Source organism: Haliotis rubra, unplaced genomic scaffold (assembly GCF_003918875.1).
Source record: "Haliotis rubra isolate DU_JTF1 unplaced genomic scaffold, ASM391887v1 Scf1820, whole genome shotgun sequence".
Lineage (NCBI taxonomy): Eukaryota > Metazoa > Mollusca > Gastropoda > Lepetellida > Haliotidae > Haliotis > Haliotis rubra.
The window spans coordinates 3,151-27,863 of NW_025765804.1; the positions used below are offsets into that span (position 1 = coordinate 3,151).

A 24,713-nucleotide genomic window follows, 5' to 3' on the forward strand; every position below is an offset into this window, starting at 1 on the left:
ACTGAAGGTTCATTCTAACCTGGACCTTCAGAGGTATTTCATATAATAAGGTGTCCAACGTCAGTATGTTTCTGTTTCTGTTTTTACCTTTATCATGCACGAATGTCGGTTGACTTCACATCGCATCAAATCGATCCAACAGTTAACCTGAGTACTTTCAACACAGAGTACATCAAATACATAGGATATCTGCATCAGGGCAATCCCTGTTTCTTGCCTTGGTTCATCGAAAGTGGTGATTAGATGTTTGATTTAAAATGCTACCTTTATATAATAAAAATAGGATAAAATAAAAATAAAAATATTTTCCACTCAAATTTTCAAACACTTTTCCTCATAGCCACATTACCTAACACTCATGACAAATAAAGGTGAAAATTCAAAGATTACCCAATATTCTGAATCTCCACTCTCTGAGGATGCCAGGAATCGACTGTTGCCATGGTGACATGACAGTTGGATCCTGAGCAGGAGAGTCCTTTGAGGACTGTGGATTGAGGAAGTCAGTACTGCTGGGAGTTGGCGTACGTCGGGACCGTGTCTGTCGGAGCCTGGGCTAGACAGTTCAATGACATGGTAACCAAGCTGGAATGCAAAGTAACCATAGTAACAATCAGACTCACAAGATCAAATTTGCTTACTTTTCTATCCACACTTAAAATAAGAGCAATTATAATTAACACTTATTATAAATGGACAATGTTAGCGGTAGCTAACAACTAATCAGATACAACTGGTCTCATATTCACATAGATATTCAAACAAGGCCATCAAGATGGAACTACTTATACCACCCACACAAATGTTGCTATGTATGCTTGATCAATAAATTATGAGTGAGGGTGAGGTGAGGTGAGGTGAGGTGAAATGGGGTTAAACGTCGCGATGTGTGTGGCTGATTGTACTAGCCCAGACTTAAGCTGGTTTTATAGTGCGAAATGACTGAGATACCAGCAAGAGGACGATGAATACCCCACTCAGACACATTATACTGACTCTGGAGTTTCGACTCAGTCCTTGTTGTACACATTAATGCCGCAGCAGGCAGGGCCCAACAAGTTACCATATTTTTACGTCTTTTGGTATGACGCGGCCAGGGATTGAACCCGAGACCTTCCGCTCTCCAATAAACCATGAATACACAACGACACTTAGAAAGTGGTCAAATGTAACATAGGTTATACATGAGTACACTTTCTCAGTGAAGTACAGAATCTAGTACTTTTGTTAGGTTGAGTCCCTTCCAGGAATGAACCCTCACTCTCAGTCAGGCAACTAATTGCCAGCACACAGTCAGCGATCTAACCCACTCAGCCACTACAACTTTCTCACTTTCACTGACAGTTACCTGTCCAGTATCGTTCTTTCCCCAGACCCACACTGTGTTCTCTGTATCCATGGCGATGTTGAACTCTCCACCAGATTTCACACATACAATATTGTGGTCATTAATCTTCGTCAACATTCGTGGAATTTTCTGAAAAATGACGCAAGTTAATGACTATCATCCTTCTTCATTACCAGAATAAAGGAAGGAACAAAACTAGACCCTCGACAGTTTATCCTGAGTCTACTGCTACTAGAAGTAAATCAAAGAACACACTATTCTTTCATCTACATATACAGTCTGAGTCAAAATGATACCCATGAATCACAATCTAACTCCAAATCGGTTCATGATCAAACAGGAATTTCCTCAGATTCCAGTCTGGAAGAGTTTTGATACAACTCCTAAATGTTGATACAACCCCTACATGTTGACATCTTAAGGTGCGCATACTTCCTGCCCTTGAGGCGGTTCCTACAACAGTACTACTATTACTTTACCCTCGTAAAACTTCATACGGAAAATCAAAACAAACTGATGATAGCTTGTTATGTAACTTTTTTATTTTGGAGACAAACGTTATGAAACTTTTTCCAGAGTTGGTCTGATGTTTTCATTACATTCTGCACTGAAATGAATGATTCACTTTCACTGCTCTCAGATTGTATGCTTATGATGACTGGATGAATGGTGCCAGTTTAATTTCATTGGTATCATGTTGACTCAAGCAGACTATAGTAAATCTGTCACAGAATGATTGACTAGATAGTAAATCAGTCACAGAATGATTGACTAGATAGTAAATCTGTCACAGAATGATTGGCTAGTTATAAGAAAGAATCATGTGTTGCTTAACTTCTCTTGAGTAGTATAAAATATACAGCAACAGCTGCTGTCCGTAATAACTAACATTCACATTGTTGCTACACTGATCATTGATGGTTTCAACTGAACAGAGGTTTCTGTTTATTCACATACTGTGGTTCATTGGTTGAACCTGTACATCAATGTGGCCCATTGGTTGAACCTGTGTACATCAGTGTGGCCCATTGGTTGAACCTGTACATCAGTGTGGCCCATTGGTTGAACCTGTGTACATCAATGTGGCCCATTGGTTGAACCTGTACATCAATGTGGCCCATTGGTTGAACAAATGTACAGCTACATCAATGTACATCCCATTGGTTGAACCTGTACATCAGTGTGGCCCATTGGTTGAGCCTGTACATCAATGTGGCTCCATTGGTTGAACCTGTACATCAATGTGGCCCATTGGTTGAACCTGTACATCAGTGTGACCCATTGGTTGAACCTGTACATCAATGTGGCCCATTGGTTGAACCTGTACATCAATGTGGCCCATTGGTTGAACCTGTACATCAATGTGGCCCATTGGTTGAACCTGTACATCAATGTGGCCCATTGGTTGCACATGTACATCAATGTGGCCCATTGGTTGAACATGTACATCAGTGTGGCCCATTGGTTGAACCTGTACATCAGTGTGGCCCATTGGTTGAACCTGTACATCAATGTGGCCCATTGGTTGAGCCTGTACATCAATCCGGCCCATTGGTTGAGCCTGTACATCAATGTGGCCCATTGGTTGAACCAGTACATCAATGTGGCCCATTGGTTGAACCAGTACATCAATGGGGCCCATTGGTTGAACCAGTACATCAATGTGGCCCATTGGTTGAACCAGTACATCAATGTGGCCCATTGGTTGAACCAGTACATCAATGTGGCCCATTGGTTGAGCTCTGTACATCAATGTGGCCCATTGGTTGAACCTGTACATCAATGTGGCCCATTGGTTGAGCCCCTGCACATACCTCATCCTGTTTGCTGCCGATGCCAAGCTGTCCGTCCAGGTTCCTGCCCCACACGTAGATCTCCCCCTCGATGGTCTGGAGAACGGTGTGGAGGCTGCCACAAGTCACCTACAGATAAACACAGTGAGTGAGTGAGTGAGTTCAGTTTTACGCAGCACTCAGCAATATTCCAGCTATATGGCGGCGGTCTGTAAATAATCGAGTCTGGACCAGACAATCCAGTTATCAACAGCATGAGCATCGATCTGCGCTATTGGGAACCGATGTCATGTGTCAACCAAGTCAGCAAGACCTGACCACCCGATCCGGTTAGTCGCCTCTTACGATAAGCATGGGTTACTGAAGATCAATATTCTAACCCGGATCTTCACGGGTGAGATAAACACAGTCAGTACATGAAACATCTGTGTACATCCAGTCAGTACACTTAATACATCTTAGTATGACCATGTCAGTACACTTAATACATCTTAGTATGACCACAGTCTGGACACTCAATACATCTGAGTACATCCAGTCAGTACACTTAATACAACTGAGTACATCCAGTCAGTACACTTAATACATCTTAGTATGACCACAGTCTGGACACTCAATACATCTTAGTACATCCAGTCAGTACACTTAATACATCTTAGTATGACCACAGTCTGGACACTCAATACATCTTAGTACATTCAGTCAGTACACTTAATACATCTTAGTCCATCCAGCCAGTACACTTAATACATCTTAGTATGACCACAGTCTGGACACTCAATACATCTTAGTACATCCAGTCAGTACACTTAATACATCTTAGAATGACCACAGTCAGGACACTCAATACATCTGAGTACATCCAGTCAGTACACTTAATACATCTTAGTATGACCACAGTCTGGACACTCAATACATCTTAGTACATTCAGTCAGTACACTTAATACATCTTAGTACATCCAGCCAGTACACTTAATACATCTTAGTATGACCACAGTCTGGACACTCAATACATCTGAGTACATCCAGTCAGTACACTTAATACATGTTAGTACATCCAGTCAGTACACTTAATACATCTTAGAATGACCACAGTCAGGACACTCAATACATCTTAGTACAGCCAGCCAGTACACTTAATACATCTGAGTTCATCCAGTCAGTACACTTAATGCATCTTAGTACATCCAGTCAGTACACTTAATACATCTTAGTATGACCACAGTCAGGACACTCAATACATCTTAGTACATCCAGTCAGAACACTCAAAACATCAAAGTAGGACCACAGTCAGGACACTCAATGTATCTCAGTACATCCACAATCAGTATACTAAATTCAAATACAATACACTCAATACATTTCAGTTCATTGAACAGTTTATGAGGTTTAGGATGTTTCTATATATTTATATCCATAGAGAGCTGAATCTCAGAATATTACAATAATACATATATAATATGTAATATACTTAATTATATTTTCTGATAGAAAAATCACCTTTAAAAAATAAATAAAAAATGACCAACCACTAACCTGTGTTATTTTCCCATTGACATAAGCTGAGTCTACGACACTGGGACTTAGATAGCTCTCCACAGGGTCACTGAGATGCTGACCCAGTTGTCTGGCTCTACGTACAAGCTGTGCGGAGTATCGAAGACTGTGTGGGTGACATCCCCAAGAGTACACACGGTTGCTACTGGTTACCGCAATCTGCAAATACACGTTCCAATGAATTATCTACATCGAGATTGCTGTCAATGACTCTGACCAACTATTCATTCAAATTATTAACCTGCTACAATTAGGTATAGTAAAGTACGGTTATAATTCAGACAACTTTTACTGTAGTTCATTATGACCGTACTTCACTATGCACATTTTGACTGAAAGGTACAACCATTGGTCAGGTATGAACAAATTTGTATTAATTTTATTTTCTGACAGATATTCATCTTAAGTAAATCAGGGAAATCAACAGAAGGATCTTAGCACTGTCATAGGACAGGCAGGATAGTTAGGATAACTGAGAAAGATGGGGTAGCTAGGACAGCTGAATAGTTAGGATAGCTAGGATAATTGGGATAGTTAGGATAGCTAAAAAATAGCTATGAGAGCTTGGATAACTGGGACAGTTGGGATAGATAGGATAGGATAGTTGGAATAGCTAGGATATCGTGTTGGAGAGCCTGATCTAGATATGATATCTAGCATCTTACAGAATGGAAGTATTTAGTGGCAATGATGCAGACAGGCTCTGGCAGCAGAGAGATCCGGGTGGGGCAGGACTTCTTGCTGTTGTCCCCCAGGCCCAGCTCGCCAAAGTAGCCACACCCAAACGAGTACACAGCGCCCTGCAACAACAAACACTGCCTGAAGTTACGTCTATAATGCACTGTTCTGTTCAACAGGTGGCTGTTCATGGTGCAGCCCTATTCAGTACACTCAGTTTTCACGTTCTACTCCCTGTGCACTGGGGCGGTGGGCTAGCCTAGTGGTTAAAGCGTTGTCTCGTCACGCCAAAGAACCGGGTTCGATTCCCCACATGGGCACAATGTGTTAAGCCCATTTCTGGTGTCCCCCGCCGTGATATTGCTGGAATATTGCTAAAAGCGGCGTAAAACTAAACTCAGTCAGTCAGTCAGTCCCTGTGCACTATACATCATAAAGGGTCAATTGTGGTGTTAGAAGACACTTTACTATTGCATCCTTCTGGGTACCCACTCACTGCAGGGTGAAGAGAGGCATATGACTAAAGTCACTTGCCTTAAGTGAAACAACATAAAACACATTTTATTGCAGGCAGGACCGAGACAAATGTGAGGAGTGAAAGTGTGCGACCAACATAACGTAACTTTATCCTGATTTGTGACCTGTGCACTCAACCCATGTACAGGACCATATGCCAACATATGCTGAACTGTGATGTGTGGATTCTGTGGAGCTGTGTGTAGATTCTGGGCACCAAAATTCTGAGGATTTACATTTGCTATAGATCAACACACATCATCACACAACCGCTACTTGTCTGTCCGATACCCAGATACTCCAGTTGTCTGAGTGCAAAATAGCAAGTAAAATCTCCAAATCATCAGCAGCAGCATCACCTTGCCTATCTGATCAGGTTAGCTAACAAAGACTCATGGGATGATACAGGAAGGATCTCAGGAGGATCCAGGAGGAGAGAGTGAGTCAGTGAGTGAGTTTGGTTTTAAGTAACTTTTAGCAATATTCCAGAAATATCATGGTGGGGACACCAGAAATGGGCTTCACACATTGTACCCATGTGGGGAATGCAACCTGGGTCTTCAGCGTGATGAGCAAACACTTTAACCACTAGGCTACCCCACCGCCCCTGGATCCAGGAAGAACTGAGCAATGGCACATGGAGTGATGTAAGGGATAACAATCAAGGCGGCCGGCCGGCACACAAAACATGTATTTGTGACTACTACACTGGACATAAGACAAGACGAGACTGATGCAAACATGCAGCATGGACGAGTTCATAGAACTCAGTCATGATTGGCTCATGGCATCACATGTGATGCACTGGCATCACAATACTAAAGGGACCATTCGTCTCATGTTTACATCTCACAGACACTGACATAACTCAGTCTAAGTAAACTTAAACTCAATATTATTCGTTGCACTGCTATACTGAGTCTAACAAAACCTTATGGAAGGTCCTGTCAGGTAACCTTTGAGCGACCTATGACCGTCCAATCAAACGCGAGATGGCCGAACAGATTTAACCAATCAGACAACGGCTACTATGTAGGTTTTTTCGGGACTTACAAAATGGATTTTCTCTTCCCCGGTCGCCAACACTGATCTCATAACAAATGAAAACCCGCATAGAACACAGATATATGACCTGCAGAATATACGCTTATGGGTTTCTGTTGACAAGGCTATCATTAGCTAATAACTGACAAAACGCTATTTTCAGCGACTGTTTACTCGCTCTTGTGGCGTGCTCCATGTGCATCAATCGGAAGCGATCGTACGGAAAATAACATTCAGAATCGTTTGGGTACAAAACGTTTTCGAGGTAAAAGTTCAAAAGGTATGTGCAAATGTCAACTTTCGCGATTTCGTAAGCTGTGTTCTGATTGGTCCATTGAAAAGGTCGGCTGATGCGACCTTCCACAAGGTTTTGTTAGACCCAGTATAGCAGTATAATGAATAAAACTGAGCCTGTTTACTTAGACTGTGACATAACTTAGCATGTGAGTTGTATGAAAGGGAGTTATATGAAAAAGGTATGAAAAATTTGTATGAAAGGGAGTTGTATGAAAGGGAGTTGTATGAAAGGGGTTTGTATGAAAGGGGTTTGTATGGGGGTTTGTATGAAAGGGGCTGTTGAAAGCAGGTGTATGTATGAAAGTTGTATGAGTTGCATGAAAGGGAGTTGTATGAAAGGGTTTGTATGAAAGGAGTTGTATGAAAGGGTTTGCATGAAAGGAGTTGTATGAAAGGGGTTTGTATGAAAGGGGCTTTGTATGAAAGGAGTTGTATGAAGGGGCTTGTATGAAAGGGAGTTTGTATGAAAGGGAGTATGAAAGGGGTTTATGAAAGGAGTTGTATGAAAGGGTTTGTATGTATGAAAGGGGTTTGTATGAAAGGGAGTTGTAAAGGGAGGTTGTATGAAAGGGGTTTGTATGAAAGGGGGTTTGTATGAAAGGAGTTGTATAGAAAGGGTTTGTATGAAAGGGGTTGTGAAAGAAGGAGGAAAGGAGCGTTTGTATGAAAGGAGTTTGTATGAAAGTGTATGAAAGGGAGTTGTATGAAAGGGGGTTTGTATGAAAGGGGTTTGTATGAAAGGGAGTTGTATGAAAGGGGTTTGTATGAAAGGAGTTGTATGAAAGGTTTGAGTTGTATGAAAGGGTTTGTATATGAAAGGGTTTGTATGAAAGGAGTTGTATGAAGGGAGTTGTATGAATGGGAGTTGTATGAAAGGAGCTTGTATGATGAAAGGGAGGGATGTATGAAAGGGTTTGTATGGGTTGTGTATGGGGTTTGTATGAAAGGGAGTTGTATGAAAGGGGTTTGTATGAAAGGGGGTTTGTATGAAAGGGGAGTTGTATGAAAGGGGTTGTATGAAGTGAAAGGGGTTTGTATGAAAGGAGTTGTATGAAAGGGGGTTTGCATGAAAATGAGGGGAGTTGTATGAAGGTTGTATGAAAGGGCCTTGTAAAGGAAAGGGAGCTGCATGAAAGGGGTTTGCATGAAAGCGGGAGTTGTATGAAAGGGTTTGCATGAAAGGAGCTGTATGAAAGAAAAGGAAAGGGCTTTGTAAGGAAAGTTGTATGAAAGTGGGCTTGTATGAAAGGGAAGGAATGAAAGGAAGGAAAAGGAATGAAAGGAGTTGTATGAAAGGGCTCCAGCAGAAAGGAGGATGAAAGGGGCCTTGCATGAAAGGAAAGGAGTTGTATGGAAAGGGCTTTGTATGAAAGGAAGAAAAGGATGAAAGGAAAGGAGATGAAAAGGAAAGGAAAAGGAAAAAAGGAAAGGAAAGGAATGGAAAGGATGAAAGGGCCTTGTATGAAAGAAAAAGGAAAGGAATGGAAATGAAAGGAGGAAAAAGAAAAGGAGTTGTATGAAAGGAAGGAAAAGGAAGGAATTGAAAAGGAAGGAAAGGAAAGGAAAAGGAAAAGGGAGGAAAGGAAAGGAAAGGAAAGAAAGAAAAGGAAAAAGGATGAAAGGATGAAAGGAATGAAAGGGAGTTGTAAAGGAAAGTTGGAAAGGAAAAGGAAAAAGGAAAGGAAAGGAAAAGGAAAAGGAAAGAAAGGAAAGGAAAGGAATGAGAAGGAAAACAGGAAAGAAAAGGAAAAAGGGAAAAGAAAGGAAAGGAAAGAAAGGAAAAGGAAGTAATGAAAGGAAAATGAAAAGGAAGGAAAGGATGGATGAAAGGAAAGATGAAAGGAAAGGAAAGGAAAGGAAAGGAAAAGGAAAGGAAAGGAAAAGGAAAGGAAAGAAAGAAAGAAGGAAAAGAAAGAAGGAAAGGAAAGGAAAGAGGAAAGGAGGAAAGAAAGGATGAAAGAGGAAAGGAAGAGGAAAAAAGGAAGTGAAGGAAAAGGAAGTGGAGTTGTATGAAAGGAAGGAAAGGAGTATGAAAGGAAAAAGGAAGGAAGGAAAGGAAAAGAAGGAAAAAGGAAAAGGAAAGGAAGGAAAGGAAAGGAAAGAAAGGAAAAGGAAAAAGAAAAGGAAAGGAAGGATGAAAGGAAGGAGATGAAAGGAAAAGGAAAGGAAAAGAAAAGGAAAGGAAAAGGAAAGGAAAGAAGGAAGGAAAAAAGGAAAGGAAAGGAAAGGAAAAGGAAGGAAAGGGAAGGAAAGGAAAGGAAGGAAAGGAAAGGAAAGGAAAGAAGGAAGGAAAGGAGTGGAAAGGAAGGAAGGAAGGAAAGGAAAGGAAGAAAGGAGGAAGGAAAGGAAAGGAAGGAAAGGAAAGGAAAAGGAAAAAGGAAGGAAAGGAGGAAGGAAAGGAAAAGGATGAAAGGAAAAAGGGGAAATGAAAGGAATAGTATGGAAAGGGGAATAAAAGGGAATGAAAGGAATTGTATGAAAGGGAGTTGTATGAAAGGGGTTTGTATGACAGGAGTTGTATGGAAAAAGAGTAACGCTATTTTGTCAGGGCATTATCATTTGCAGAAGCCTGAGGTCATTCATTAACTGTGCATCTTATCAGTTATTTCTGATAACATTGGGCCGTTTTAATGATAATTCTATCCATTTTAGCTATAAACCCTCGATGGTACACACTTTTAGGTCCAGATACAATGGTGGCCAGAACTGACAGTGGGCTAATTTACAATGATATAACGGCTCAGCCTTTAATTCCAATCATAAACTTCCTTTTTAAGTCTGTTTTTCAGATTTAGAAATCAAATATTCTGCTGATATACATCTTACACTGAGATTATTTAGAAGTCTTCAAACTGATTTGTTGAATGGAAAGTTTACCTGACATGATGTGAAAAGTTTTGCTTTGTTGTTTGTTTAACTCCGCACTCAGCAATATTGCAGCTATATGGCGGCTGTCTGTAAATAATCGAGTCTGGACCACACAATCCAGTGGTCAACAGCACGAGCATCGATCTACGCAATTGGGATACGATGATGTGTCAACCAAGACAGAGAGCGACCCGATCCTGTTAGTCGCCTCTTACGACAAACATGGGTTGCTGAAGACCAATCACCAACGGTTGTTTAGTCAGAACAATGGGCTGGTAAAACAGGTTCGAGTCAAGAAATACGTGTAAATACGTTTTTCTTCATCCACAATTAAGTTTCTTTCTTTTTTGTCAATGCTGCACTCAGTAATTATTTGATATAACTGTAGAGGCATTAAATCCAACATTCACCCACACGTTTGTCACCACTTACTCGCTGTTCTCCGTGAGAGCCAGACTGTGGTACTGACCACACTCTATACTGACAACCGTCTCCGACAGCAGGGACTCGATCAGCATGGGACGGGTGTAGTGGTGTCGTGTCCCCACCCCCACCTGGCCGTACTGTGACCGCCCCCACCCATACACCTGAAACACATCAGGGGCCCGTTTCATAAAGCGATTGTAGTGCTACGACTGTCGTAAATCTATGTTATAGTATGGGCTAACGTTATGATCACCTTAGCACTTGCTTCATGAAATGGGGCCCTGGCTTTTTAGTTTTCAAAATCAAAATCAAAATTAAAATGTCAGAAATTATCAGCTACAGTGTCGCTATCTGCTTAACATGTTAATGCTACAAGTGCTAGTCAACAAGGAACTCACTAGTCCCTCCAGACTGGGGTACACCAGAAATGGGCTGCACATATTTGTACCTATGAGGGGAATTAACCTGGGTCTTCAGTAAAAATACTCATCATATTTAGCATTCATTGGCTCTGTAGAAATAATTGATAGAGAATATTATTATCTAGATGTTCAGTATGAAAGTGGATTTATTATTGTGCTTTTGCCTACCCCTTGCTGTGTGATGACAAGCGTGTGTTCTCCCCCACATGCCACTGACAGGACCCGCATCTGCAGCATGTGCAGCGTCTCCACCCGTGACGGCGCTGCGATGCTGTTGTCTGTCACCAGGTCACCATGACCCAACCTATATCAACAAACACCTGTGTGAACCAAGATCACGTTCTCAGCTGCATACTGGAGTAGTCTCCCCTGACTCAACTGACAATGTAATGTAACATGCTACATTTGGGATTAAACATTCCCAGTATTTATCTGACCATGACAATGAATGACATGACATGTATGACACATGAGTCTTGACTGCGTTGTACATGTTCAAGTGATATAAGTGCAGACTAGGCAAGCAATGTACCATGTCATTGAGGTACCATGACACACACTTAAACAAGCCACCACTATTGCTGATGTTGTCTAAGCAGCATCCATCCATCCATCCCTCCATTCATCCACTCATTCATTTCTCCTTTCATCTTTGTCCATCTGTCCATCCACCCATCAATCCATCCCACCATCCACCCTTCACTCCATTCACCTAACTACCCATCAATCCATTCATTCGTCTACCAATCAATCCATCCTACCACCCACCCTACAATCCATTCACCTAACTACCCATCAATCCATTCATTCGTCTACCAATCAATCCATCCTACCACCCACCCTACAATCCATTCATCAATCCATCCTACCACCCACCCTTCAATCCATTCATCAATCCACCCTACCACCCACCCTTCAATCCATTCATCAATCTACCCTACCACCCACCCTTCAATCCATTCATCAATCCACCCTACCACCCACCCTTCAATCCATTCATCAATCCACCCTACCACCCACCTTTCAATCAATTTATCCATTTATCCATCCATCAACAAAATGCAATATTGCCTTATGACAAGAGCCTGCAGATAATATATTTGATATTGAGAACAATGTTCGCAGCCATCAGGGTATGATGAAACATGTCAACCAAGGATAACCAGCCAATCAGTTTGGTCGGCTTTTACTACCCGCACTGGTCACTGGGAACCTTTATCAACAAAGAATCACCACGTCCAAGTCTGACCATCCCATCCGATTTAGTTTCCTACAACAAGTTTCTGACACACACAACTGAGACACAACAACTGCTGACCTGCCACTGTTGGTGAGCCCCCAGACGTAGAGGTCGCTGTTCCTGATGATGGCGGTGTGCTGGCTGCCACAGCCGATGATGGTTGGCTGAAGGGCCAGCTTCCGAGACATCTCTACGACAGGCTGTTTCTTTTCCTACACAGAAAGATGGGTGTGACAGGTGATTAATACACTGCCTTTCCTTAGGACAATAACGACTGACTGGCAATGGTATTGATGCAACAATCAATTGCTGGGGATCATAACTGACCATGGTGAAAAAGAACTTTCTCTTACTATTGAACCAGTGAAAAATATGAAACATTAGGCAACCTCTAACCCTTCTCCAGAACTTTGTAATCCTTAGATAATTGTAAAGCATTTGGGTTCAACCAGAATGAAGTAATAAGCAGTTTTATAACCTGTTGAGTAAAGTGAGTGAGTGAGTGAGTTAAGATTTAACGTCACATCGGCAATATTTCAGCCATATCGTGACGAGAACATATTTGACATTGAAATGGAATATATGTATATAATAAAAACCTGTCTGCAAAGGACAGTAAAACAACTAGAATATCACAATTACAACTAAAACTAGTGTAGAAACTTAAAACTAATAACACTATTTGGACAATACAATATAAAAACTGACTATAGATCGCTAACAACTGAAGGTAGATCACCATCCTAGGGACTGTTGAGTAAAGACAATACTGCCATACCCTGAGCTCCTCCAGTTGAGTGTTGACGTCTGCCAACATGTCTGCCAGATCCAGCTGTGTGCTGTCTGCCTCTCGCTTCTTGTTGAGCTGCAGGACGACGGAGATGAAGAAGTCCATCAGCCGACACAGGTTGGAGGTGCCCATATCCTGTAGGAGGAGCAGTTTCATAGAGATGTCATCCGTCAATTGTGACTTAGTTGGGTTTTGCGCAACTTTTAGCAATATTCCAGTAATATCACGGCAGGAGACACCAGAAATTGGGCTTCACATATTGTACCCATGTGGGGAATCAAACCTGGGTCTTCAGTGTGGCGAGCAAACGCTTTAACCACAAGACTACCCAACCGCCCAGATCCATCAATAATATTCAAAGCAGCATCACAGCTAGATTAAGACTGACTGACTGAGTTTAGTTTTACGCCGCTTTTAGCAATGTTCCAGCAATATCACGGCGGGGGACACCAGAAATGGGCTTAACACATTGTGCCCATGTGGGGAATCGAACCCGGGTCTTCGGCGTGACGAGCCAACGCTTTAACCACTAGGCTACCCCACCGCCCCAGCTAGATTAAGAAAATATTAGAAAATATTAGGTTTGACTGTATAATTTCTTCACTGATAGAATTGGTAAAAAATACAGTTTGCAGTCAGCAGAATAAATATGTCAAAGTGCATATTTTGGGAGTTGGCATTTCTGTAGGCCAATAAAACAAAAGATAACCTTTCAGATGTAAATCTTAACCGATAAATTAAAAATTCTTTAATAGTCTGTTGACGTAAAGTTATTTTAGAATATAGGAACTCCTACCCTCAAGAACTAAAAGTTCAGGCTAAATTTGTTGACCTAACTTTGGTATTACCTACCCCGGAGAAGTCAAGGACATCACTTGTAAAGGAGGTCAAAGAAGAGATGCTGGTTGTCCTGGAAACAAACAGGTAATGCTTCAGCTACCATGGTAACTAACACAGGTGTAGCTAGCTACTTCTAGAGTAGCGGTGTCTGTTGAGGATGCCCCTCATCACAGGTCGGAAGGGGTTAATCATCTCCAGTAACCATGGTAACTAACACAGGTGTACCTACCTCCTCCTGGATTAGTGGTGTCTGTTGACTGACTGACTGACTGAGTTTGGTTTTACGCCGCTTTTAGCAATATTCCAGCAACATCACGGCGGGGGACACCAGAAATGGGCTTCACACATTGTGCCCATGTGGGGATTCGAACCCGGGTCTTCGGCGTGACGAGCCAATGCTTTAACCATTAGGCTACCCCACCGCCCCTGGTGTCTGTTGAGGATGCCCCTCATCACAGGTCGGGAGAGGTCAAACATCTCCAGTAACCATGGTAACTAACACAGGTGTACCTACCTCCTCCTGGAGTAGTGGTGTCTGTTGAGGATGCCCCTCATCACAGGTCGGGAGGGGTCGAAGACCTCGGCCAGCGAGACCAACAGCTCCTCATCAAGCAGACTGAGCTGGTTCTCCATGAGACCCACATTCTGTATTGCCAGCTGGGGCTTGGTGAGGAGCAGACGCACAAGTTCGTCTGCACTGATACACTGCAGCAGTGACCCTGGTACATGAGATGAGAGCGGGACATTAAAGTTAAGTCACTCCTTCATCTATACTGCGGCATATTATGTCAGGACAGTTTGAATAAACCGTCCATATAGGTCCTTTTAGGTTGGACTTTTCCATTCAAACATTGTGGAAGGAAGCCTTGGGTTGTGGTTCTGCTTCTTCATGCACATTCTTTGGTCAACTTGGTATAAATCAATTAGCACACCCAACTATCCCCACTATCCAAGATGGCGTCGTTACCTTGTCCAGCTTGCAGCAGATGAGCACTGAATCCCCGCGTGACGAGATCGGACAGAAGGTGGGTGGGGATGTTGAACTGACTCCTTGAAGACAGCAGCTCCAACGCCTGGACCACCAACCCACGTGCCTGGAATATGGGGACAGTTCTATAAATATGTTTGAAGCTTATATGAAGTGAGCGAGTGAGTATGGTTTTACGCAACTTTTAGCAATATCCCAGCAATATCACAGCGGGGGACACCAGAAATGGGCTTTACACATTGTACCCATGTGGGGAATCGAACCTGGGTCTTCGCCGTGACGAGCGTTGACGAGCGAATGGTATAACCACTGGGCTACCCCAGCGCCCCTTATATGAATAAGGTCATCAGACTTTAATAAAAAGACGAAGAAATATTAGGGCAGACAAAACACAAAATTGTAAAACTTTTGAAGGATCCAGTTAGCAGATCTAGTTCCCATTAAAGTGATCGTAGTGCTACGACAAATGTAAGTCTATGTTAAAGTATAGGAGTTACGATCACCTTCGTGCTACGGCAGTCGTAAGTCTGTGTTAAAGTACGGGAGTTACGATCAACTTAGTGCTACGGCAGTCGTAAGTCTGTGTTAAAGTATGGGAGCTATGATCACCTTAGTGCTACGGCAGTCGTAAGTCAGTGTTAAAGCATAGGAGTTACGATCAACTTAGTGCTACGGCAGTCGTAAGTCTGTGTTAAAGTATGGGAGCTATGATCAACTTAGTGCTACAGCAGTCATAAGTCTGTGTTAAAGTATGGGAGTTACGATCAACTTAGTGCTACAGCAGTCATAAGTCTGTGTTAAAGTATGGGAGTTACGATCAACTTAGTGCTACAGCAGTCATAAGTCTGTGTTAAAGCATAGGAGTTACGATCAACTTAGTGCTACGGCAGTCATAAGTCTGTGTTAAAGCATGGGAGTTACGATCACCTTAGTGCTATGACTGTCATAAGTCTGTGTTAAAGTATGGGAGTTACGATCAACTTAGTGCTACAGACTGTCATAAGTCTGTGTTAAAGCATGGGAGTTACGATCAACTTAGTGCTATGACAGTCATAAGTCTGTGTTAAAGCATGGGAGTTACGATCAACTTAGTGCTACGACAGTCATAAGTCTGTGTTAAAGTATGGGAGTTACGATCAACTTAGTGCTACGGCAGTCGTAAGTCTGTGTTAAAGTATGGGAGCTACGATCAACTTAGTGCTACAGCAGTCATAAGTCTGTGTTAAAGTATGGGAGTTACGATCAACTTAGTGCTACAGCAGTCATAAGTCTGTGTTAAAGTATGGGAGTTACGATCAACTTAGTGCTACAGCAGTCGTAAGTCTGTGTTAAAGCATGGGAGTTACGATCAACCTTAGTGCTACAGCAGTCATAAGTCTGTGTTAAAGTATGGGAGCTACGATCACCTTAGTGCTACAGACAGTCATAAGTCTGTGTTAAAGTATGGGAGTTACGATCATGTAATTTTTAGAGTAAAATTGATATTTTATACTTATCCTGACTCATGCTCTTTTGCTTGTCTTCTTCTTCTTGCGAACATAGTGGAACACTTGTATCTCCCCTAATTGAAGCTCCCTTCAATGTAAAATCACTAATTAGTACTCACCACGAGGTTACCTCCCTTCCACAAGCTGGGAGCGGGGCGCCACCTCCACCCATGTGCCTCACTCTCTCCTCATATACTGAGCCCAACATTTGAATTTACAGGAAATCCAAAGTGTTATGTGGGGAGGATGGGAGGAGCTTACCTCATGAGTCAGGATAAGTATAAAATATCAATTTTACTCTAAAAATTACATATTTTTCCTTATCCTGACTCATCTCTTGCTTGTAGAATCCTAACGGAAAGGAGGTGGGAATATATAATACTTTGGATTTTAATAATTAGTGATTTGAACTGTGATGATTGTAATAACCCTATGGGAACTTCATAAAGGCACTGAACTGATGAATTCCTGCTGCTAACTTATCAGCTGCCATATAAAGGTTATTACAATGTACTTATTATGATAAAGTATATATAACATTAATACAATGCTTAAGACTAATAGACTTAAGCTTGTTAATATGCTAGTATAAACTCCTTAGAGTTTGTTAGCTAAAATACTTTAAGATATAAACATAGTACTAAGCTTAAGATATGATTAAACTTAAGCTAATTATATAATAGCAAAACTCTTTAGAGTTTGTTAGTTAATATACTTATATGATATAGATATAATGCTGAGCTTAAGATATGAATAAGCTTTAGCTACATATATAATAGCAAAACTCTGTAGAGTTTGTTAGCTAATATATTTTTACAATATGAGTATAGTACTGTGCTTAAGATATAATTAACTTAAGCTACATATACAATAGCCAAAAAAAAAACTCTGTAGAGTTTATTAGCTAATAGATTTATAATGTAACCATAGTACTAAGCTTAAGATAAGATTAGACTTAAGCTAAATGTATATAGCAAAAACTCCTTAGAGTTTATTAACTAATATACTTTTATGTTATAAACATAGTACTGAGCTTAAGATATGATTAAACTTAAGCTATATATATAATAGCAAAACTCTGTAGAGTTTTGTTAGCTAATACATTTTATAATGTAACCATACTGCTTAAGATATGATGAAACTTAAGCTAATTATATAATAGCAAAAAACCCTTTAGAGTTTGTTAGCTAAAATACTTATATGATATAAACCTAGTATTGAGCTTAAGATATGAAGGAAAACCTTAAGCTAAATATATAATAGCAAAAACCCTTTTAGAGTTTTGTTAGCTAATATACTTATATGATATAAACATAGTATTGAGCTTAAGATATGAAGGAAACCTTAAGCTACATATATAATAGCAAAAACTCCATAGAGTTTGTTAGCTAATACAAGTTATAATGTAACCATAAAGCTTAAATTATGATGAAACTTAAGCCAAATATATAATAGCAAAAAACTCTTTTAGAGTTTTGATAGCTAATATACCTATATGATATAAACATAGTACTGCGCTTAAGATATGAATAAGCTTAAGTTACATATATAATAGCAAAAACTCCGTAGAGTTTGTTAGCTAATACATGTTATAATGTAACCATATTGCTTAAGATATGATGAAACTTAAGCCAAATAGCAAAAACTCTTTAGAGTTTGTTAGCTAATATACTTATATGATATAAACATAGTACTGAGCTTAAGATATGAATAAGCTTAAGCTACCTATATAATAGCCCAAACTCTGTAGAGTTTGTTAGCTATATATTTTTACAATATGAGTATAGTACTATGCTTAAGATATAATTAACTTAAGCTACATTATATAATAGCCAAAAACTCTGTAGAGTTTGTTAGCTAATGCATTTATCATGTAACCATAGTACTACTCTTAAGATATGATTAACTTAAGGTAAATATATAATAACCAACTCTGTAGAGTTGTTAACTTATATATTGTATGATGTAATAATCATAGTACTGTGATGATAAAAGAACTTAAGCAAATTATATATAGCATGTAGCTATTTAGTACTGTTATAAGATAAGTAGAAATCTGTAAGATTGACTTATCTTCTCGAGAACTGTCAACTGTTGTCGCGAGGACCATGGGATCGAATTGGTGGATACCTGAGGCGTCCTCGGTGGTGATATCTCTCAGATAATGGTTGGCAACCACCATATCGGATCTCAGAAATAAACCCTCCATTATTTCAAATAACATTTGTGTAGATCAATTGTAGAAGTTAAGCTCTAATATCATGAGTATTAAAAGCTCATGGAGGGTCGGATTAGGTCCATCCGTCTTGTATGCACGTAGTATGACAGTTCTGATCAAAAGCGGAGATATAGTGCGTGAGACTTCATTCTGCGTAAGTTGATGATAGAGGAAATAATCTGTTGCATTTTCCCTCCTGTTTGGTTCGGTGGAGATAAATTTACAGTGCTCTTGCTGGCCATCATTGATAGAATCATCGTATCATGGAGTCCAAGTATGTCATCCAGGCGTGTTCATAAACCTCACTTGTGAGGTGTTGGAACACTATATTCAGATCCCAAGTTGGAGGGTGAAACTTCCGTTTTAATTCTCAATCAGAAAGCTTAAGTAGGTTTACTAACCATCTAGTTGTGTTAGTAGCTTGATGATGAAATTCAGCTGTAGTCTGAGGCGCTGTGGATTTAGATCCACTTGTATCCCGTCGTCTAGGTTATTAAGCTCTTGCGAAGTCCTTGGCGATGTAGGTGCACAACCAGGTGTGTCTGTCCTCGTTGAACTTTATGTAAAATCGCCTGACTGCCGTGCCTCGTCCTAACTTGACAGGGGAGGTCTCTAACCTGAAGAAAGCAGCCCAATCATGAAGGTTCAGATTAACTGGACTGTAAGGAGGCTTGCTTTCGTTCACTGATATATAGTTGTCACTTGTAGCGTAAGTCTTGAACTGTGAACTAAGATCGACCTCTGCGTGGAGTGTTGTCCAACAGCGGTCCAATCAGAACAAGGCATTTTGATTCTGTAGAATACCAGCTGTGATGTCACCGGTGTAGCAGGAAAAAACCTTGTATAAAATCTTGCCGTCGTTGATATTAGCATAATCGTCGGTCTTCACGTAGCTTCGAAGTTACCCGAGTGACCCGCGTGTTTGAGGGTTAAAGGTAAGCGCGAAACCTCCGGTAGAAAATACCTCGCTCTGTAATATTAATGCTGGGTAGGTTATTTTCCTGGCTGTCGTGAAAGTAACTTCAGTTTTGAATATAATTCCGACTTCCTTATATAAAGGTACAATAAACTTGCAAGTTGTCAGCTTGTAGACTGTATACATGAATGTATCGTCATAATTGTAGAATTAAAGCTGAACTTGTTGTACATATTTCTTCTCAGAAACTTTGGCGATTATGAGTTATACTGGCTGTAACAAGGCTGCTGTTCAATTTCGATATTGAATTGTCTGCAGATCTGCGTAATGGTCGCATGTAGATAATCGTATCGTAGTCGGGATTGCATATTCTAGCAATCTATCACGGAAAGGTTGATTCCTGTGAAGATCTATGAAGCGTCGTTGACTAATTAATACAGCGGCGTTCTGTGTTGTAAATAGCCTGTGCAATTGTCTTAGCGTAGGCTTATAGGCGGCATATGGCATACAGTTGATAGACAACTTATCACGATGTCTTGAAACGGACTGGCGAGTAGCTATATATGATGAGTGGCTAATATATGGAGACCTTGGAGGAGATTTCCTCGGTGGGCCGGAGGAGACTTAGCGAAGCTCTCGAAGTATCCATTCTAGATTTTCTGTGTGAAGTAGACTTGTAGCCACTTAGCCTTAGCGACCTTAGCGAAGGTATCGAGTCAGAGCCCGATCAGTATATATATATATGGCTTGCTTGCCCGAGCGACCTCTGTGTTCAACAGGAGTGAGTGAGTGAGTGAGTTTTTAGTTTTCGCCGCACTCAGCAATATGTGGGGTCGGTGAAGCGCTACTCCTCAGCGGCGTCCCTTGTAACTGGTGAGGCTCTAGCTCCTTGTGCGGAGGTGGCCTGGGACTTCCTTAGCGAAGTGTCTAGAGTCCGATCAATATATGGCGTTAGCTTCATACAGGGTGTGGTTCTTGCTGGTTCTGCATAAGTAGAGCCGAGTAGATCATCCTATCATCTTCAGAAGTCGTGTCCGCGAAATCTGGTGATAAGAATCTCATTGATCGTTCTAGATCTATTAAGGCCAAGAACATACGCCTCTGGCGTTTGAACTTTATGGCTTTATGGTAGGCTGTGTCCACATTCTGTGGCACCGCAGCAATCAGTCGATCGGAGGTAAGGTGATGGCGTCTGCATCGTCTTCCTTTATCAGGTATGTCTGCGCCGAGTTGCCACTCTTGGAAGGTGAAGAGATCTAGGTTGTTTACCATCAATATCGTATCTCAGCGTCTGAAAAATGATGCCTCCATCATCTTCTATCCCAGCATCGCTGATGAGAGGTTGATGCTCTTCTGATGGTGGACTGTGTATTTCTATCTCTATGTCGGGTGGCCTTCGGGGAGACCTGACTGTAGACTTGTGTGCAGACTTGTGTGGTGACCTGTGAAGGCGATCGGCGTGGTGATGTCTGAGGAGATCGGTAGCGGTGAGCGGCGAGGAGATCGTCTTGGTGATCTCGTCTATGGGTTGACCTTCGGAGACCTGTGAGGAGAATGTTGATAGCCAGCGAAGCTCTTGTGTAGTCAGGTGTCGCCGAAGGCCTTGGCGAAACTTCCTCTGCGTCGGTCCTGGGGAGCGGCGACTTGACCTTCCAGCGAAGGCTTCCGTGAGAGTCTGGTGGTCTGAGTCCGCATCTAAGGATGAAGCGAGGAAGGTGATGATCTATCCGCCGCGAGCCTTGAAGGCTGTACATCTGGGTCGCCGTCGAGGTGGTCTGCGACTTCCTTCGCGAAGGTGGCTTCGTCGTGGCTGCTAAGCTGGCGGGGGTGCCTCTGGGGTGTCGTCTGCGTTGGAACCTTCAGCGAAGGCTCAGGCCTTGGGCTGGCTTCTTCTCCAGTCTGTAGTGGCCCTCCATCATGATCATGATTTGCGCGCAACAGTTCATCTGGGATGGTCTGCGGCGAAAGTAGTCGGTGCCCTCTCTGCGATGTTAGCGGCGGGGCCCTCAGGGAAGTCGTCTGGCGTCAGTGTAGAGACATCAGGCTGCATGGCGATCTCTGCTGATGTCACTGTAGCTGTCTCCGGTGCGCTTCTTGTGGCGTCGTCGGGGGATGATGATCGGCTGATCATCGTAGAGGCCAGTTCAGCGGCTGGAACAATCTCGGTTGAGAAAGTCCTAGTAGACTTAGTTGATTTCCCCTCAGAGGTCGGCGCTGCCCTGGGGTCGCGAAGTCTCGTTGAGTGTTGATGTAGCGCACGGGACCCTCAGGAAGATCATAGAATATCAGCGTTGGTACATCAGGCTGCATGTTGATCTCGCGCTGACATCACTGTTGCCGACATCGGTCATTCTTTTGATGTACATCAGGTATGATGATCGGCTGATCATCATACAGGCCCAAATCTGCGGCGGGAACAATCTCGGCTGAGAAAGTTCAAGTAGACTTAGTTGATTTCCCCTCAGAGGTTCGCGTTGAGATGCAGTAGAAACCCTCTAGTCTTGACTGCGGCGATGGGATGTCTGGGGAAGCAGGGCGCTTCTTGGAAGCGGACTCGTCCCCACGCCTCTCCACCACTCTAGCGGAACACCAGGCGGGAGGGTCGACCAACAGCAGTAGACTGGCGAGGGTTCAGGTGTATCAGTCATGGCTAGACTCTGCATCGCGACCTATCTGCTGCTTGGCGTCTCAAGCGCCAAAGTAATTATTTATTAAAGGCAGAATTGGATAAATTAGTACCGCCAACTGCAGCGTGAATAAAATGAAACATGGCGCGCAGTACAGCTAGGGCATATTAAATCTTGGATCAGCAGCAGAATAAAAAGCGTAATCTGCAACAGTACAGAATTTTTATCAAGCGTAATCCACTGAAACAACCACGGCGTCCATGAATAAACAGTAGAAACCGCGACTAAATATCAATATATAATTGTTGAAGGATACTAGCTAAACCTCTATAGATGTCTATCACGAGGGTAACTAACTAAATATAATCAAAGGATATAGTGTGTCGGAGACACAGAGCTCTCACGTCCAGCTCACTGGGCGAAGAAGGAAGAGTGAGGCACATGGGTGGAGGTGGCCCTCGTTCAGCTTGTGGAAGGGAGGTAACTTCGTGGTGAGTACTAATTAGTGATTTTACATTGAAGGGAGCTTCAATTAGGGAGATACAAGTGTTCCACTATGTTAGCAAGAAGAAGAAGACAAGCAAAAGAGCATGAGTCAGGATAAGGAAAAATCACTGATGTCACTTCCTGTAGACGGCCATGACGGGCAAGGTTCCCAACTCGCTTCGTGAGAACACTGTTAAAAGAGTAAGTGAGTATGGTTTTACGCCACTTTTAGCAATATTCCAGCAATATCATGGCAGGGGACACCAGAAATGGGCTTCACACATTGTACCTATGTGGGGAATCGAACCCGGGTCTTCAGCCTTACGAGCAAACACATTAACCACTAGGCTACCCCATCACCTCACACTGTTAAAGACGTATTAAAACATGACATTGATTTAAAATTTGTAGATATTTCTAAATTCTATATTAATCACTCAAAATGCCCCAGTGAAGAAAGATGAATTAATTTGCATGTATGGTGGTAGGTGCATTTACATCCACTTACTCATATGAAACACATAAGGTATCTCTTGCAATTATGTCAACAAATTTGCATTAGGGTAAAATTCAAAGTATCTAACTTTCATTAATATTTCATCTTACTGATCTGTAAGAAAGCCATATCACATCTACAGTGTATATTTTAGGCAGATTTTGAGCAGGCAAACTAGTAGTTAAATATTCGAGCACTGAATCAGGATTCAGTCATACACTATGTAACTTAATTTTAATAATTAATTATTACATTATTAAATATGTGAATTTCCTTCAATTTTCAACAGAAAAAGAGAAGGCATTGGGGTGGGGTTGTGAGAGGTGAGGTGGCAGCATTTAATCATAATTTTTATCTTAATGTGTTGAATGCATAGAGGAAGAATGATGAATGTTTGTTTCGTAAAACGGTGAAAGGGTATTGTGAAGTTGGGTGTATTTCATCCTGTAAGACAGATGCAAATGTACATAACTATTTACATGCGGACACTTATATGGAGTGACATGTGATGAGCAGTTGTACTTAGTGAATGAAATTGAACTTAATATGGATGAATTAAATCTCCAAAGTTGTCCACTGCATTTAAATGTACAAGAATCTTGGTGATACAGACCTTGGACAGTTGGTAAAGACGAACAGATCGGGAGAACTCTCCTGCTCGGAGGAGGTGATCTGCTGCAACCTCAAACAGTGCTGTAAGGTCAAGGCCAATGCTGATACCGAGGCTCTCAGCATATGCAGCATCTGTGTGTTGTATCGCCAGGGCAAGGAACAGACGCTCTGGAGAGATCCTGACAAGGGGAGGTAAACATGTAACAAGATATAGGCTTTCTCTCGACTGGTGTGTAACCTAGGTTACATTAACTGTTCTTAAACTGGCTTACAATGGTGTTGTTACATTGATGTTTCACTAAGTAAAACTGGTTTTACAATGGGCTTACATCATGCACCATAATAACACTGGTTTTACACTGGTTTAACATCATGCACCATATTAACACTGGTTTAACATCATGCACCATCTTAACACCGGTTTTACACTGGTTTAACATCATGCACCATCTTAACACTGGTTTAACATCATGTACCATCTTAACACTGGTTTTACACTGGTTTAACATCATGCACCATCTTAACACTGGTTTAACACTGGTTGAACATCATGCACCATCGTAACACTGGTTTTACACTGGTTTAACATCATGCACCATCTTAACACTGGTTTAACATCATGCACCATCTTAACACTGGTTTTACACTGGTTTAACATCATGCACCATCTTTACACTAGTTTTACACTGGTTTAACATCATGCACCATCTTAACACTGGTTTTACACTGGTTTAACATCATGCACCATCTTAACACTGGTTTAACATCATGTACCATCTTAACACTGGTTTTACACTGGTTTAACATCATGCGCCATCTTAACACTGGTTTAACATCATGTACCATCTTAACACTGGTTTTACACTGGTTTAACATCATGCACCATCTTAACACTGGTTTAACATCATGCACCATCCTAGCACTGGTTTTACACTGGTCGTGTTACACTGATGTCACACTGATGTGAAACTGGCTTTACGCTGGTTTGACACTATTACATATTATAGTCATGTTACACTGATGTTACAGTCACAATACTTTAATAGACACAAGGGAGCACAG

At 41.6% G+C, this 24,713-nt stretch overlaps 1 protein-coding gene across 1 annotated transcript in view; it reads right to left on the bottom strand.

Moving 5' to 3' along the window:
• Positions 1 to 390: 390 nt before the first annotated feature.
• Positions 391 to 24,713, bottom strand: part of LOC124273631 — a gene marked incomplete at its 3' end in the record, with an annotated part of 52,975 nt that continues 28,652 nt past the window's right edge. Inside the window, exons 12-27 of the mRNA XM_046708905.1 lie at positions 23,653 to 23,830; positions 22,673 to 22,733; positions 16,156 to 16,169; positions 14,789 to 14,915; positions 14,336 to 14,540; positions 13,834 to 13,891; positions 12,970 to 13,116; positions 12,270 to 12,403; positions 11,120 to 11,255; positions 10,536 to 10,690; positions 6,497 to 6,602; positions 5,366 to 5,500; positions 4,680 to 4,859; positions 3,163 to 3,270; positions 1,349 to 1,477; positions 391 to 585 (exon numbers count right to left, since the gene is read on the bottom strand). Coding sequence (XP_046564861.1) covers positions 391 to 585; positions 1,349 to 1,477; positions 3,163 to 3,270; positions 4,680 to 4,859; positions 5,366 to 5,500; positions 6,497 to 6,602; positions 10,536 to 10,690; positions 11,120 to 11,255; positions 12,270 to 12,403; positions 12,970 to 13,116; positions 13,834 to 13,891; positions 14,336 to 14,540; positions 14,789 to 14,915; positions 16,156 to 16,169; positions 22,673 to 22,733; positions 23,653 to 23,830 — 2,068 coding nt within the window. The remainder of the gene's footprint in view (positions 586 to 1,348; positions 1,478 to 3,162; positions 3,271 to 4,679; positions 4,860 to 5,365; positions 5,501 to 6,496; positions 6,603 to 10,535; positions 10,691 to 11,119; positions 11,256 to 12,269; positions 12,404 to 12,969; positions 13,117 to 13,833; positions 13,892 to 14,335; positions 14,541 to 14,788; positions 14,916 to 16,155; positions 16,170 to 22,672; positions 22,734 to 23,652; positions 23,831 to 24,713) is intronic.